Raw genomic sequence first — 13,287 nt, forward strand, 5'->3', positions numbered from 1 at the left:
TTGAGGGAATTATTCATCTGATTTTAGCTGCTGTGCTGCACAAATAATCACAGAGTACAAGAAAAGCTACTAGTGAAGACCCTAAAGAAACTGGTTCCAATAAATTTAGCCATGAAACACCCTGAATTGGGCGAAGATGATGAAGGGTGATAGTAATGTGAATGAAGTTGCGGGATTAAAGGAGGCAGATAGTGATTAGAAAAGTAAACAACAAAAAGGAAACAGAGGGAGACAGCAACATTTCTGAAAGGAAACTCGGGTGCCACTGGTGTGGTAGCACTGAATATATGTCTAATGTGGCTTGCTTTGAAAGACATTCATGAGGCCATCATGCCCAGGCAATAGAAGTGGGAAGGTTCAACAAGTGGAACAAGTGAAAGATGGTGTAAAGAAATTTATTTTCAAATAAGTGAAGTGGATGAGGATGACAAATGCAGTGATGCCTGAGTGTGACGTGGCGATCTGCAGAGAAACAGAGAAAGGTGGTTGTTTTGGCTGATTCAGTACACATAAGAAAGTGTTTGGAGAAAAGAGATTAATAGAAGCATCAGGCATAAACACAGCAGGGTATCATAAGAATTATATCTATTTGATTGGTTTCACATGTATGACAATTGAGTGCAAATGTAAGGATGTGTTAGTGAAAGTGCACATAGCGAAAGGAAAACATAAATTGTGGGTGAAGCTACCAAAGGGATCTAGACAAAACACCCAACCAAATATCCTTAACCAAGTAATGGACGTTTTGTGAATAGAAAAACAGACCATAGTAGAGAGATTTTAAAGTATATGGAGAAAGACTGCAAGCATTAGAAGATTGTGAAGACAGGATGTATTGAAAAGGGGACTAAAGAAGCCATGAAAAGGGCAGGAAGAGTACCTAACCTGATGACTGAACTATTGAAGGAAGAACTGAAAAGGTTACAGCAGTCTGGGTTTATTGAAGAGACTGAAGATTCAGGAAGGTTTGCAGAGGTGGTCCAGGGTCTTTAAGGAGGAAGAAAGACCTAAGAATCTGTGTGGATTTTTGTATTCTATAAGGAAACAGGTGGCTAGAAACCTACTAATATTGGAAAGCTTCACACAACTTTAGGAGGAGCAAAAATCTTTAGAGCGATGGGCCTATCCTCTGTGTATCATAATGTTTAATTACAAGGGCAACCAGGGCTATTAACGTCCTTCAAGACACTCTTATGGGGTTAAATAGGTCTATGCCATCTTGGTTGGCCTCTACTGCAGCAAGTTTCATTACTGTGATGAAGAATGAGCTAGAGGGTGCCAATCATGTAATTATGTTTTAAAACTACATTTTAGGATATGGTAAAAACTTGACAGAGTGTTGAAAGATTAGAGAAGTATGGGAGCCTCACAGTAAAAAGGGAGAAGTGCTAGCTCTGATTAAGAACAATGTCATAACCCAGACGCCGCATTTTCAAGAAGAAATAAGAACTAAACTAGGCCTAGCGAAATTCTATTGACTGTGCCAAACCACACTGGTAAAGATCAAGTCTGATCCTTCCAAAGACTTACAGAATACCAATCAAAGTTGATTTGGAATTCTGAGAGCTTTGTTCACTCACTGAGACTGGTTATGAAGAAGGGGTTGAGGTATGAATGGTTAGAAAAATGCTAGAGTGCTTTTGAGACCATTAAAGAAGCAAAAGGAGAAGTGACCACTATAGGTCACTTTCAAATACATGGGACAATTGTACTTATGGTAGACACCAGTCTTAAGAGACTAGGGGGTGTACTCACAGTCAAACAAAATGTTACCATGAAAGGATACAGAAAAAACATAGTTTATAACTGAAGCAATGACTTGTAGATTGTGTGATTCAACATTTTAAATTCTTCTTAAGTGCTTTACCCGTCACAGCCCAGAATTGTATTCAAATTTTGGACCTTCCATTCTCTTGAAAATTGACAGAGAAAGGTACTCCAATCATTTCTGAGTGGATATAAGAACTTACAGAGTTTAACTTTAGTGTAAGGTATCTGTCTGGGATGTATAACAGGTGGTTCTGTGGAGATTGATGAACAGGCACCAGATATGTGGTTGAGGATATTACATGCAAATGGATGACAACCGAGTGTGTGTTACAAATATGCCAGGATAGGTATAGAGTTTCTGAAAGATGTATTTGCATGTAAGAGACTGTCAAAACCCCGGATTATGGAACTAGAGTCATGTTTAAGCCTTCAAAAACGCAAGACTTCCTTAGAAATACACACTGGTCAATGGGTTAGCAAAGCAAACAAGGAGGTTTTAAAATGGTGACTCCAAAGGCCTGTGGAGATGCATCTACTGTTAAAGGGAATTTTGCGAGTCAGGCTGGGCACACTGCACAGCACAAATTGTGCGGGGGGATTTCATTTTTTGCAATGTGACAGGCAACTGCTTACCGTACGAGGTTGTGTTGTTTTCTGATTTGGGCAGCATGACTCTATGATGGCTGTCCCCGCACTTTGCAAGATCTCATATGACTTCACAAGTTCCTTTGGTCCTTCTGGCAAGCCTTGTAATCTTGATGGAAAAGCTAGTAAGATACTTTGAAGAGTGTTCAATGTTTGTCTCCAGGGCCTGTCTATATGCTACAGAAAGCATCAGGAATACAATTGTGTCTGAACACAGGAATTGGGGCTGAACACTTTGCCCACCAAAAACATACATATGCATTATCACACACAAATCCAAATACAACTGATGGTAGCTTACATGGGTGCTGCATGTCCTGTATCTTATACGTCTCTTTGTCAGGTAGCATGCACAACCACCATCTGCGTCATTACTGTCATGCACGTGCAATGGAAATTTGCTTTGCCTCAGCTTCTTGCGGAATTCAAGAAGTTGGGAGGAGGATCTTATGTGTAGCATCAGGTTGTTTCACACTTTAGGATTGATGTAACAGAGGGGTGGACAGTCAGATCTTGTTTTCTGTATGCATGGGATTTGTGCAAGCAGAAGTCGGAACAAGCAGTTTTGTTTGGAAGGTCTGTAAAAGTAGTTGTGATTGTTGAGGTATGCTGGTCAGTGTTGTGTAGTGCCTTGAAAGTGTGGGTGATGTGTTCAAATTATGCTTGTTTGTGAATACGGAGCCAGTGGTGCTCCTTCAGATTTGGTAATGTGAGTACTGCATGGGAGATACTGGCTGCTGAGTTCTGAAAGCTTTGCAACCTTCTGTTTTTTGTTGATCCCAACATAAAGGGTGTTCCCATAGTCCAGTTTGCTTGTGACCAGAGCATGCATGACAGTTTTCCCTGTGCTGGTCGGGAGTCATTTGAAAATATCCCTCAGCATCTTCAGGGTATGAAAGCATTAGGCGGTGACGGCATTGACTTGGGCGGTCTGTCAAGTTTGCTCCTGCTGATGATCCTGGGGTTCTTGGCATGGGTAGTGGGGGTGGGTGTCAGCCGTAGCTCTGTTGGCACAAGGTGGAGTCCCACAGTGATGTGCTCTTCCCAAGGATCATGATTTAGGTCTTGTCTGTGTTCAGCTCTAGACAGTTGGTCTTCAGCTAGTGGGCAATTTCTGTCTTGCAAGTTCAGTAACTTGTCTGGGTACTGGGCATCTTGGCGGTGAGAGTGAGAATGAGTTGCGTGTTCTGGGCATATTAGAGGATGTTGATATTGTGAGAACGGACAACACTGACTAGAGGGATCTTGTATACTTTGAAGAGGGCCTTGCAGAACTCCACAGCAGAGGTCACAGGCATCCGAGGTAAATGGTGCAAGGCTCACTGACTGGGTCCTTCCAGTCAAGAAGGAACAGATTTATCAGAGTGCCTTTCCTTGGATTCTGATGTTGTGTAAGTGTTGGATGAGACCAGATCCAATGCTGTGAAGAGGTCCAGGAGGATGAGGGCAGCCGTGTCTCCTCTATCCAGGCTCATGTGGATGTCATCTGTGCCAGAGATGAGGGCAGTTTGCATGATGTGGTTGGGGCTGAAGCCAGACTGAGTAGTGTTGAGGAGTTGGTGGTTGCTCAAGTATCTGGTGAGGTGTCTTTTGAAGATTTTGCCTTAAGACTTTCACCAGGAATGGTAGCAGGGAGATCGGTCTGTAGTTGGAGAATGTTCAAGGGTCCGCATAACATTTCTTCAGCAATGGGAGGACAGTTGCATGTTTTCCAAGCATTTAGGAAGGTCGCGGAAGAGCTGAGGCATCCAGAAAGAGTGTGAGCACGGCGCTGATGGGTTGCAGTCCTCTGGAGAAGGAGTGGGGGGATACAGGTCGATGGTGCCCCTGAATGGTGTGTGAGAATGTGTGCATTGCTCCTGTTTGTGCCCTTATTCATCATTCATTGTATTTAAGGTAGTTTGTGGTGCTGCTGAACAAAATGAATCTGTTTTTCCTGAATTAAGAGAAGTGCACCTTTGCTGTCTTTGCCATTATTGTGCAGTGTTTTGATAGAGAGAGAGAGAGAGAGAGAGAAAAAAAGAGAGGAAAAGAGAGAGGGTGAGAAAGAAAAAGAGAGAGAGAGGAAAAGAGAGGGAGAGAGAGGAAAAGAGAGCGAGAGAAAGAAAAAGAGAGAGGAAAAGAGAGAGAGAGGAAAAGAGAGAGAGAGGAAAAGAGAGCGAGAGAAAGAAAGCGAGAGCGAGAGAGGAAAAGAAAGCGAGAGAGGAAAAGAAAGCGAGAGAGGAAAAGAAAGCGAGAGAGAGGAAAAGAAAGCGAGAGAGAGGAAAAGAGAGCGAGAGAGAGGAAAAGAGAGCGAGAGAGAGGAAAAGAGAGCGAGAGAGAGGAAAAGAGAGCGAGAGAGAGGAAAAGAGAGCGAGAGAGAGGAAAAGAGAGCGAGAGGAAAAGAGAGAGGAAAAGAGAGAGGAAAAGAGAGAGGAAAAGAGAGAGACTGACTGTTTGCCCCCCTAAACAGTGGGTTTTCCAACCTGAACCTGAGACTGTCCTGTGTCCTGTCTTAACTTCATTCTTAAAAGAAGGATTAACATGCAAGTTAGTAAACCCAAGCTGCATGGCCCCCCGACCCCCACCCCAAGGGTTCTGTCCTAGTTGCAAGGCCACAATGAGTGACCTCTGAGTGAGTAACTAGTTTTGGAAAAGCCAACAGGTCTGGTTCTAATGCGCTAACACATGCAAATCACATTTCTGCATGCATTTATAAACTACAGCCAGACGTTTTTGACACTCATGATGCTGGTTTTAAAATCCACTACAGAAAATAACCCTACAATTTCAAACTTTCATGACCACCTTAGATGAAATACATATTTTTTTCTTTTAGAGATTTCATATTTTTTAAAGTGGTGGAAGGTAACTTTGTGCCGATAATTCAAAAACATTGTGATCTAAGTATGCACATATCAGTGGCTGGTAAAACTCAGAATGACCTAAGGAATCAACAGTTTTAAGGCAATTTGAAAACACACAAGACTTAAAAAGCTGTTCTCTCTTGCATTCTCGTCTTTTGTGAGTCATTTAAAAAATGCAGTCACCACGTAAAGCAAGACAACCCATGATAAAATGCTCAATTTGCGAAACTCATTCTTGCTTTGTGCAATAAGATGAATGCAGCTGGAATCCCATATTCTTGCACTTGGAGAACACATTTAGAGGAATTTAAAGGACTAGTAATGCACTATTTGCAAAGTCAGCAAGTAAAGTTGGCATTTGAAAGGTATGCCGGTGTACTGCCCTACGCAGCTCTAAAAACATATGGCCTTTGCTTCCATACCATTTTTGGGAAGACTTTGAATCACCTTCACAGCTGCCTGAAAGCAGGTCTCATGCAAGGGCAAAGGGTCTTCCATGCCGTCTGAACACCCGGATGTCAGTTCCGAGCCCGGTCCAACTCTCTGTCCCTAGGGGAAAGTGAGAAAGAGCGAATGAGGTGCGTGTATCATAAGTGGTAACAGTGCAGCGGCAACAACAAACCGATGAGTGTCATCTAGAATGGGAATGAGAGACATGGAGCAAAACAGCATGAGCTTCAGGTGTTGTACAATTAGTGGAAATACAAGCTGAAGGCCAAGAAATGGATGAAATCAGCCATGCCACCAACATAAAAAATATAGCCGAGGGGTTAGATCAACTAGAACGTTTGAGGATCATAAGGTCAAAGCCAAAAGTGATACTAGGAAAACCAGGTTTCACTGAAGGCCATCAGTAATGACACTGGGGAAAAAGCAAAATTGGCTGAAGACTGTCAGCAGTGACACTGGTGGAGCTTGATGCTAATAACAGTGACACAGGAGGAGAAACAGGAGGTAGATGTGAGACCTTTTTGAAATGATGCAGTAACACTACAAGCAGTGACAGTAGCAACATCATTCTTATCTAATGATGGATTATACATGGTTTTCTGAGAAGGTATGATATGTTGCAAGCAAAAGCAGTTTTCTTGATTTGGGATGACTGTAAATAAAAAAGATAAGCCACACACCAGGGAACAATACAGTTCTGTAGTAACTATATTTGAGAGGGCAGGGCTTGGATACGGTCAATGTTCATCAACCATCAACCTGGAGGGCTGAGATAATTTAAACCTGGATACAAGTGTGAACTGCTGTGCTACATCATTCTACAGTCATGAGTTAGAGGAAGTTGAAAAGCAAGCCAACAGTGGGTTGCTATCAGGACTGCTACGCATGTTAAAGCATATTTCACTTGCAGCAGACCTATGTTCTGGCAGCATTACAATGGCTACCTGCTAATCTTATGCTAAACCTTTCAAGTGATCCCCTATTTCGGTTACACGCCTCGCACAAGGGTTGAAATTGGATCCTGTATTGACACAGCTATTCAAAAGGTGAGAAAGCTGGTGTAGTGTTTACTTCTCGTTCATTTAAACTAGGCCAGAAATTCATATTAAACCAGGATAACTTCAGGAATTTCATGTTAAACTTGTTACGCAAAAATTCCAGAAAATATGCCGCTATTCACGGCAAAATTATAGTGCAGAAGAACAGGAACAAGGAATCAACCAGCTGTTGTTCGCAGGAATTGTGTTTCTTACTCAATTTTTTGCTAAATGTGTCCTCACACCAAATGCGGACGTGGGTATACATTTCGCTCTAAAGTATAGCACTAAATTTATATAGTGACATACTTGAATTTTGCTAATCGTGTGCAATTTCATGTAGTTTTTTACGAAATTACGCATTATTACATGAAAGCAAATCACATTAATTACACACACCCTAAACCAGATGTTCAGTAGTCATTCTCAGAAAATATGATGCATGTTTTGCAAGATATCAAGCAACAACATTCAAAACATGAATTCGGAAGTGCAAATTCATGCGAGTACAGCTGCCACAGTCATATTAATAGCAGGATTCCACTGTTGAGCGGAAGAGGTTAACAATTTCTGAGAGATCTTATTACAAAAAAACTGAAACACTAACCTGGAAAATCTAAATAGCAACTGTGAGGTAAAAGTGAAAGGAGGTTATTCTACTACTACATTTTGGAAACATTCAGCTCGTGTTAAAGTCATGACTGGTATTTAACTGCCTGTTGCACTTCTGTTTTCGTTGCTTGGGCAGGTAAAGCGGAGCTCCCCTTCAACGCAGAAACATCATAGCTGTTTTAAAGACGTAAATGAAAACAGAGGACTTGTGCACATCAGAAATTTTTATTAAACAATTTTAACAGGGACATTGGATATTAAACTCGCTTACCTTATGCTGGTGGGACACTGAAGAGTGAAAACGATTAGGAAACCATAGAGATACCAGATTGATGCATGCAACCATGATTTCATATTTACTGTTCTTGGCAACCAATAAACTAACGAGTGTATTTTGACAGTTTAGGTCTTTGTTTTCCTGCATGAGAAGCAAATGAACTGACAACTGATGACAAGGATTTTAGAGGAAAGCCCAAAACTAGAAACAGCGAGTCCTGCCAACCTTAGATGCACATAAGGTAGCAGTGACACACAAACAGCAGGCAGATTCAGGACATTTTGTGGGGGAGCAGAAACTCAACTTTGGCGGCTATTAAATTCATTCCCAGGGGCAAAGAACTGTAGGGGATCTGCTGCAGTGGCAAATCAAAAGAACAAGTTAGTTGGTCAGGGGATGCATGTGAGGCAGTAAGAAAGACATACCAAGGCAAAAGCAAGGAAACACAAACTATTAGAATGATGTCAAAAATAGGAAAAGGTTGGATGTGTCAAATGTGGAGGCCCTAACCATTATGCAAATTTCAAATCAATATGCACCGGGGGACAAGGTATGAAGGACTTGCATAGGATGGATGATTTTGACATGAAGTGCAGAAATGAAGCAAGATGCAAAGTAAAAACTACGCAATATAAGTTTAACAACTGTGCATAAGGAATAGATGCTTTAATGTTTAAAGTATAAAACAGTGACATGGATGCCAAAGGAAAAGTGCTACTAAAATCAGTTACACCAAATTAAGTTCTTACGAAGAAGCTAGAATTTGCTTAAGATGTCCCACAAACACCCTTGCTTCTTGGAAAATAAACTTCTGCAGTCTATTTCCTGCTTCATCCCTGCACCTGTTCACACCTTTTTCTTCACACTCCTATAGATCTGCACTCTGTCTTCATCCTCCTGCATTAATACCTGCAGCTTCTCACTGTTCATGCAGCCCCTCTCAACTCTTTGCCTCTCCCATACCACCACCTCAATCCCTCTATGAGCTCTGAAACCTTTCCTCTTCCCGATATACAGATATTTGCACAGTACAGTCTATGTACATAAGCAGCTGGGGAAGAAACTGGGGTTTGATGAAAGGGTGGAAGTTTAAAAGCTTTATTGACCAGTAATAATAACAAGCATTGGTAAATGCAATAGGTTTTCACCTATGTGATTAATAATAAGCTGTTTTTTGTCGTAAGTTGTAGCTTGGTGAGCAGTTCTGCAATTTAAGCAGAACACTTAAAAAAACATTAGCTATATTGCAATTGGCTGAAAGTTATATAAAAAAGCTGTATGACCAAGCCAGCATTGTCCGCGTTACAGTGCTTATTTTCAGTTATGCTGCACTGAAGCTAGTGCTGCTGTATTAAATGGCTAACAAACCACGGACAAAGATGAAAGATCGTGCATAGATGAAACCTATTGGCTTTGCCAATTCTAGGTATGTAATGCCATATGGTAAAGTTATAAGTATTTATATAGTGTTTACAATGTCTGAAATGCTAATGTAACGGAACGGAAAATGCCCTTGTCAAGGGGTGAGCGTGTCCAGATTCAGAAGCATTTTAGGACCATACAAAAACTGTGAAAATGTGCCATATAAATCCACTGAAAGTAACATAAGATGTAGGTATACAGAAAAGTCTAACAGGTTTCAGCTTTTATTACATTGATACTTTAGGCTATGTGTTACTTTGGGCGCAATAGTTACAAAAGAACCAAAACAGCACTCCTGACTGCTTGCTAGTAGTAAAATATAGCAATAATCAGTGTTCAGGGGCTTTCCTAGAGCATTAGACCCCTGTGCCACTGCATGGTCCTGGTGCCTGCATGGTAACTACGCTTGTGACTGCTTGTTTAGTAGAAACATATAGCTATAATCTGTGTTCAGTGGGTGTGCCACTGCATCTGCTGCACCACGCAACAAGGTCATCCAGGGGGCTGTCTTGGCAACTGTTCATGGAGATAAAACTGTAGCTGAACTACTTGCAATGACTGGTGCCCTGCAGCACGGTTCCCTGGTCCTGCTCCTTCGGCAGACTGTACCTCCAACGAGGAGAAGAAGAACCCTTCAGCAGCAACAGAATGAGAGGGGGGCTGCTTGGATAGGGGTTTGCAAGAAGTGGCTGCGAAGTCACTTAGCCCTGACTGCTGAAGGAATGGGGGCCACACTGAGGGAGGTTTCTGCAGTATAGCTGCCTATACGTCCTCCAAGGAGACGTAGACATGATGAGCTTCAATATTTATTTATGTAAATATTTAACAATTTTGCATCATCCTAAAACAAAAACTAAGGTATAAGGGAGCTTTAGACTGCAACTAATGATACAATAGGGTTTATTTGTAACAACAACAGTGGATGTGACGGGTGGGGACAGACAAAACATGAGCCGTAGACTGGGGGGACATCAAGGGGAGTTTGCAAGGAGCGCCGAAGTGACCCAGCCACGATTGCTAAACAAGAGTACCTAAAATAGAATAGAAGGAGCAGGACAGAGGATGTGGCGTAATGGCCAGAACTGTCGACCTTGGAGCTGGGGAGCCAGGTTCGAGTCTCAGCGACAGCTCACCATCCTGTACAAGCACACCTAAGAGAGCAGCCTCACTAAGAATTTTGGAGGATGAAATGGAGTACTTGGGCCTTGGGACACTGATAAGAGCAAACACATGCTGAACAAATGGAAATAGTGTGCAGCAGCCAAAAGAAACGGAGGAAAAGTAAGCGGCAAGCACATGAACCAATAAAAAGTAAGGGCAGGATGTAAGCCTCTCTTAAGCTTTATATTAAACACAACAGATTTCACAAGTGTTGTGCAGGTGAAACCTAAAAACTGGAAACAGTTTCAAGGCTGCTCTAAGAACTGAGTGTGGGTTCTTTCTGGACATTTATCTTTTCTCAAATATGGTGAAAGTGCGCAATGGACTGTATTGTACTGCCACTTACATGGTGCTTTCATAAGACTTAAACGGCCCAAAGTGCTTGATGGTGCTCGTTTAAGAAGTTACTTGGGTTGCTGTACATGGTTACACTTAAGATGATGGTATAGACCACAGTCAATACCAGACACCACAGTCTGGTCTCTGAGGCCCATCCAGGAGCTGAGAACAGAGATTACGAGGAATACCACGGACATCACTGTAGTGGGCTTGTAGGTCTAGACCAATAAGGCTGTCATCACAAATAAGACAGATTGTCGCAGTGCAACCCAAGGAATACCACACTCACAAGATTAGTTTTTCCAGGAGGTCCACTTGGAGCAGTCCACAAAGGAGTTAGGGAATGACACAGACATCACCCTATTATCGCCTAGGAGATTCATCCAAAGGTGGTGGAGGCAGAAACTGAGGAATACCACAGATATCAGAGAATCAATGGGGTCCACCGAGAGCAGTGAATGCAAAACCAAGTTGATTAAGGTCACTAAAAGCTCAGTAGCTAAGCAGCAATCAGTAATAAAATGGACAAAATGCAGCTGGTTTAAAGAACAAAAAACTGTATGGCAAGAAAACATATAAAGTGAGAAATTAGAAAAAAAATAGAATCAAGCTTGGATTGCGGTCCTTGGTGGTAACTGGTCCAAAGAGCCCAAACCAGGAAGACACGCCTGCAGACAGTTCAGTGTGAAGTTGGATCAATGGGGCCCCACCAGGAGTGGTGAAGGACCAACCAAAGAACAGCTCAGTATAGGGCTTTCAAGGTTCCACCCAGAATATGCGGTGACGGGGAATCCACCTACGTGGCTGAGAATCAGAACACCAAGTACAAAGAAAGTCATTATATTATTGACAAGGAGGGTGAGCAGGAGTAAAAGTTAGGGAGATGACTTGAATGGTAGAGGGCAGGGTGTTTTGTCCAGGGCCCTAGCAGGAAGGCTTCACAGGAAGATGCCCTTATCCTGGATCCTCAGGGCACAGATGTAATTTGAGTCAAGGGCGAAAGGGACCAGGCTATAATTCCACAGATTTAGGAAGGGCTAGACCAAAGTCACATCTGCCAAGACTGCCAGGTATCCCAGGGGAAAGTGCAGCACAAAAGAACCACCTGGGAAGAAACAAAAAATACGCAGGCAGCAAAACAAATACTTGTTAACAGTTCATCTACAATAATATTTAAAAGACCACGACGAGAAGCAACCAGGAAGTGGACCAGCAGAGTTAATAAGGTGTCACCAACTCACCTGGAGGTTATATTGTAAGAGCAGATAAATAGCTAGACCACTTTGGAATACGCAAATTCTCTTCTGTGCTGGGTAAATGTAAAGATGTGTTACATAATATACTGTGAGCAAGAACCATTAGAGAGCACCATCATGGAGAAATAAATGGTCTGCCCAAGACATTTTGGGAAATACTGTGGGAAAATAAGCTTTTTTAAAAAATACACTGAGGCATGAATATTTGCCATGAATGAATCTCTATTGGGAGATGGCCTGTTTCAAACATGTGGCATACCCAATCAGAAGACCAAAGTTTGTATGTGTGGTTCTAATCGTCACTTTGTCCCAGAAGTGATAAGGGTCCAGTTTGAGTGCAAGCACCTCAAACATTTGGAATGTATACCAGGGTGCCTTACTTGAACCCAGAATCCAGATCCAAGACCCGTATGTGTCAATATCCAAGCATTTCATGGTTTCTTTTTTGCAGAGTACAATTTAACAAGCAAATAGGTTAATGATTGTTTGCACGCACCAGCAAAAGAGTTCGAGTGCTAATGTCGATAATTTATGTGCGAGGTCTGAGCAGAGATACTTTCACAGATATAGATGGTTGCTAGCGCACTGTGTGGAAAAGCCAGTCAAATGCAAGAGACAGATGCACGTCATGGGCACTAAAGGAATCAGTGTTCTGCATATACTAAGACCTCTCTGGTGACTACTTATATTTTACACTAGAGCGCTTCGGTACGAGACTCTGCGTACGTGCAGGGACATCAAGCAAGCCACCTCGCGACTGGTAGTTTAACCGCACGGTAACATTAGTAGAGGGAGTATCAATCTTCTCTCGCCACGGATCAGAATTGACAAGTCTGTCAACAGCACAGTGACGGTCAGGGCCCTTGGTATTTATGCGAGCGAGAGCCTAATTTTGCTGCTGCACTTAAACGTAACCCGAGATCCGAAAGACCCGGTGAATGAACGGGTCTGTCAGACAAGGACAGCTAAGGATGAGGTACACCCGTACCTTTGTGTGCCGTACCTGAACTCTGGCATCCCCTGCTTCGCTCACAGACATCATCTCGGATTAGTCTGCACATCGGTAAATGTAGTTCAAACCTTAGTGTTCGTGTTGGTCACATGACATAAGTCGTCCCCATGGGCAATTCAAAACACTAGACCGCGTCTTTAAATTGTGGATATCTCAGCGGCCATGCTGTGCGATAACACGACCGCAATAAATATATTTATTTATTATACCGGCAACAGATTAATTTCTATGCCACTGAGAGTGTCTCGTATTGTATGCTCTTAAAAGAGTGATGTGGGCGTGCCACAGCAGGCCATAGTCAGCTCCTGCACGCCTGCTCATTATTTACATCGCGCGAAGAACACCTATAGACATAGAGGTAGGACGAGAGGTCGGAAGTTGATGGCACGAGACTACAACATAGGCTGCAAATCCCCATTATAAATCCATGTCTGAACAAGTATAAAAACATAACACACCT

At 42.4% G+C, this 13,287-nt stretch overlaps 1 protein-coding gene across 4 annotated transcripts in view; it reads right to left on the reverse strand.

The window, feature by feature from the left end:
* The window catches only part of ACBD5 (acyl-CoA binding domain containing 5), a 324,086-nt gene extending 311,159 nt beyond the window's left edge, over positions 1 to 12,927 (reverse strand). For all 4 annotated transcript variants that reach the window (XM_069211326.1, XM_069211324.1, XM_069211325.1 and 1 more), the window contains exons 1-2: positions 12,819 to 12,927; positions 5,684 to 5,810 (exon numbers count right to left, since the gene is read on the reverse strand). In XM_069211326.1, coding sequence (XP_069067427.1) covers positions 5,684 to 5,810; positions 12,819 to 12,857 — 166 coding nt within the window. In that variant the 5' untranslated portion in view covers positions 12,858 to 12,927. The remainder of the gene's footprint in view (positions 1 to 5,683; positions 5,811 to 12,818) is intronic.
* Between the last annotated feature and the right edge of the window lie 360 nt (positions 12,928 to 13,287).

Source organism: Pleurodeles waltl, chromosome 10 (genome assembly GCF_031143425.1).
Source record: "Pleurodeles waltl isolate 20211129_DDA chromosome 10, aPleWal1.hap1.20221129, whole genome shotgun sequence".
In the NCBI taxonomy this organism is placed as follows: Eukaryota; Metazoa; Chordata; class Amphibia; order Caudata; family Salamandridae; genus Pleurodeles; species Pleurodeles waltl.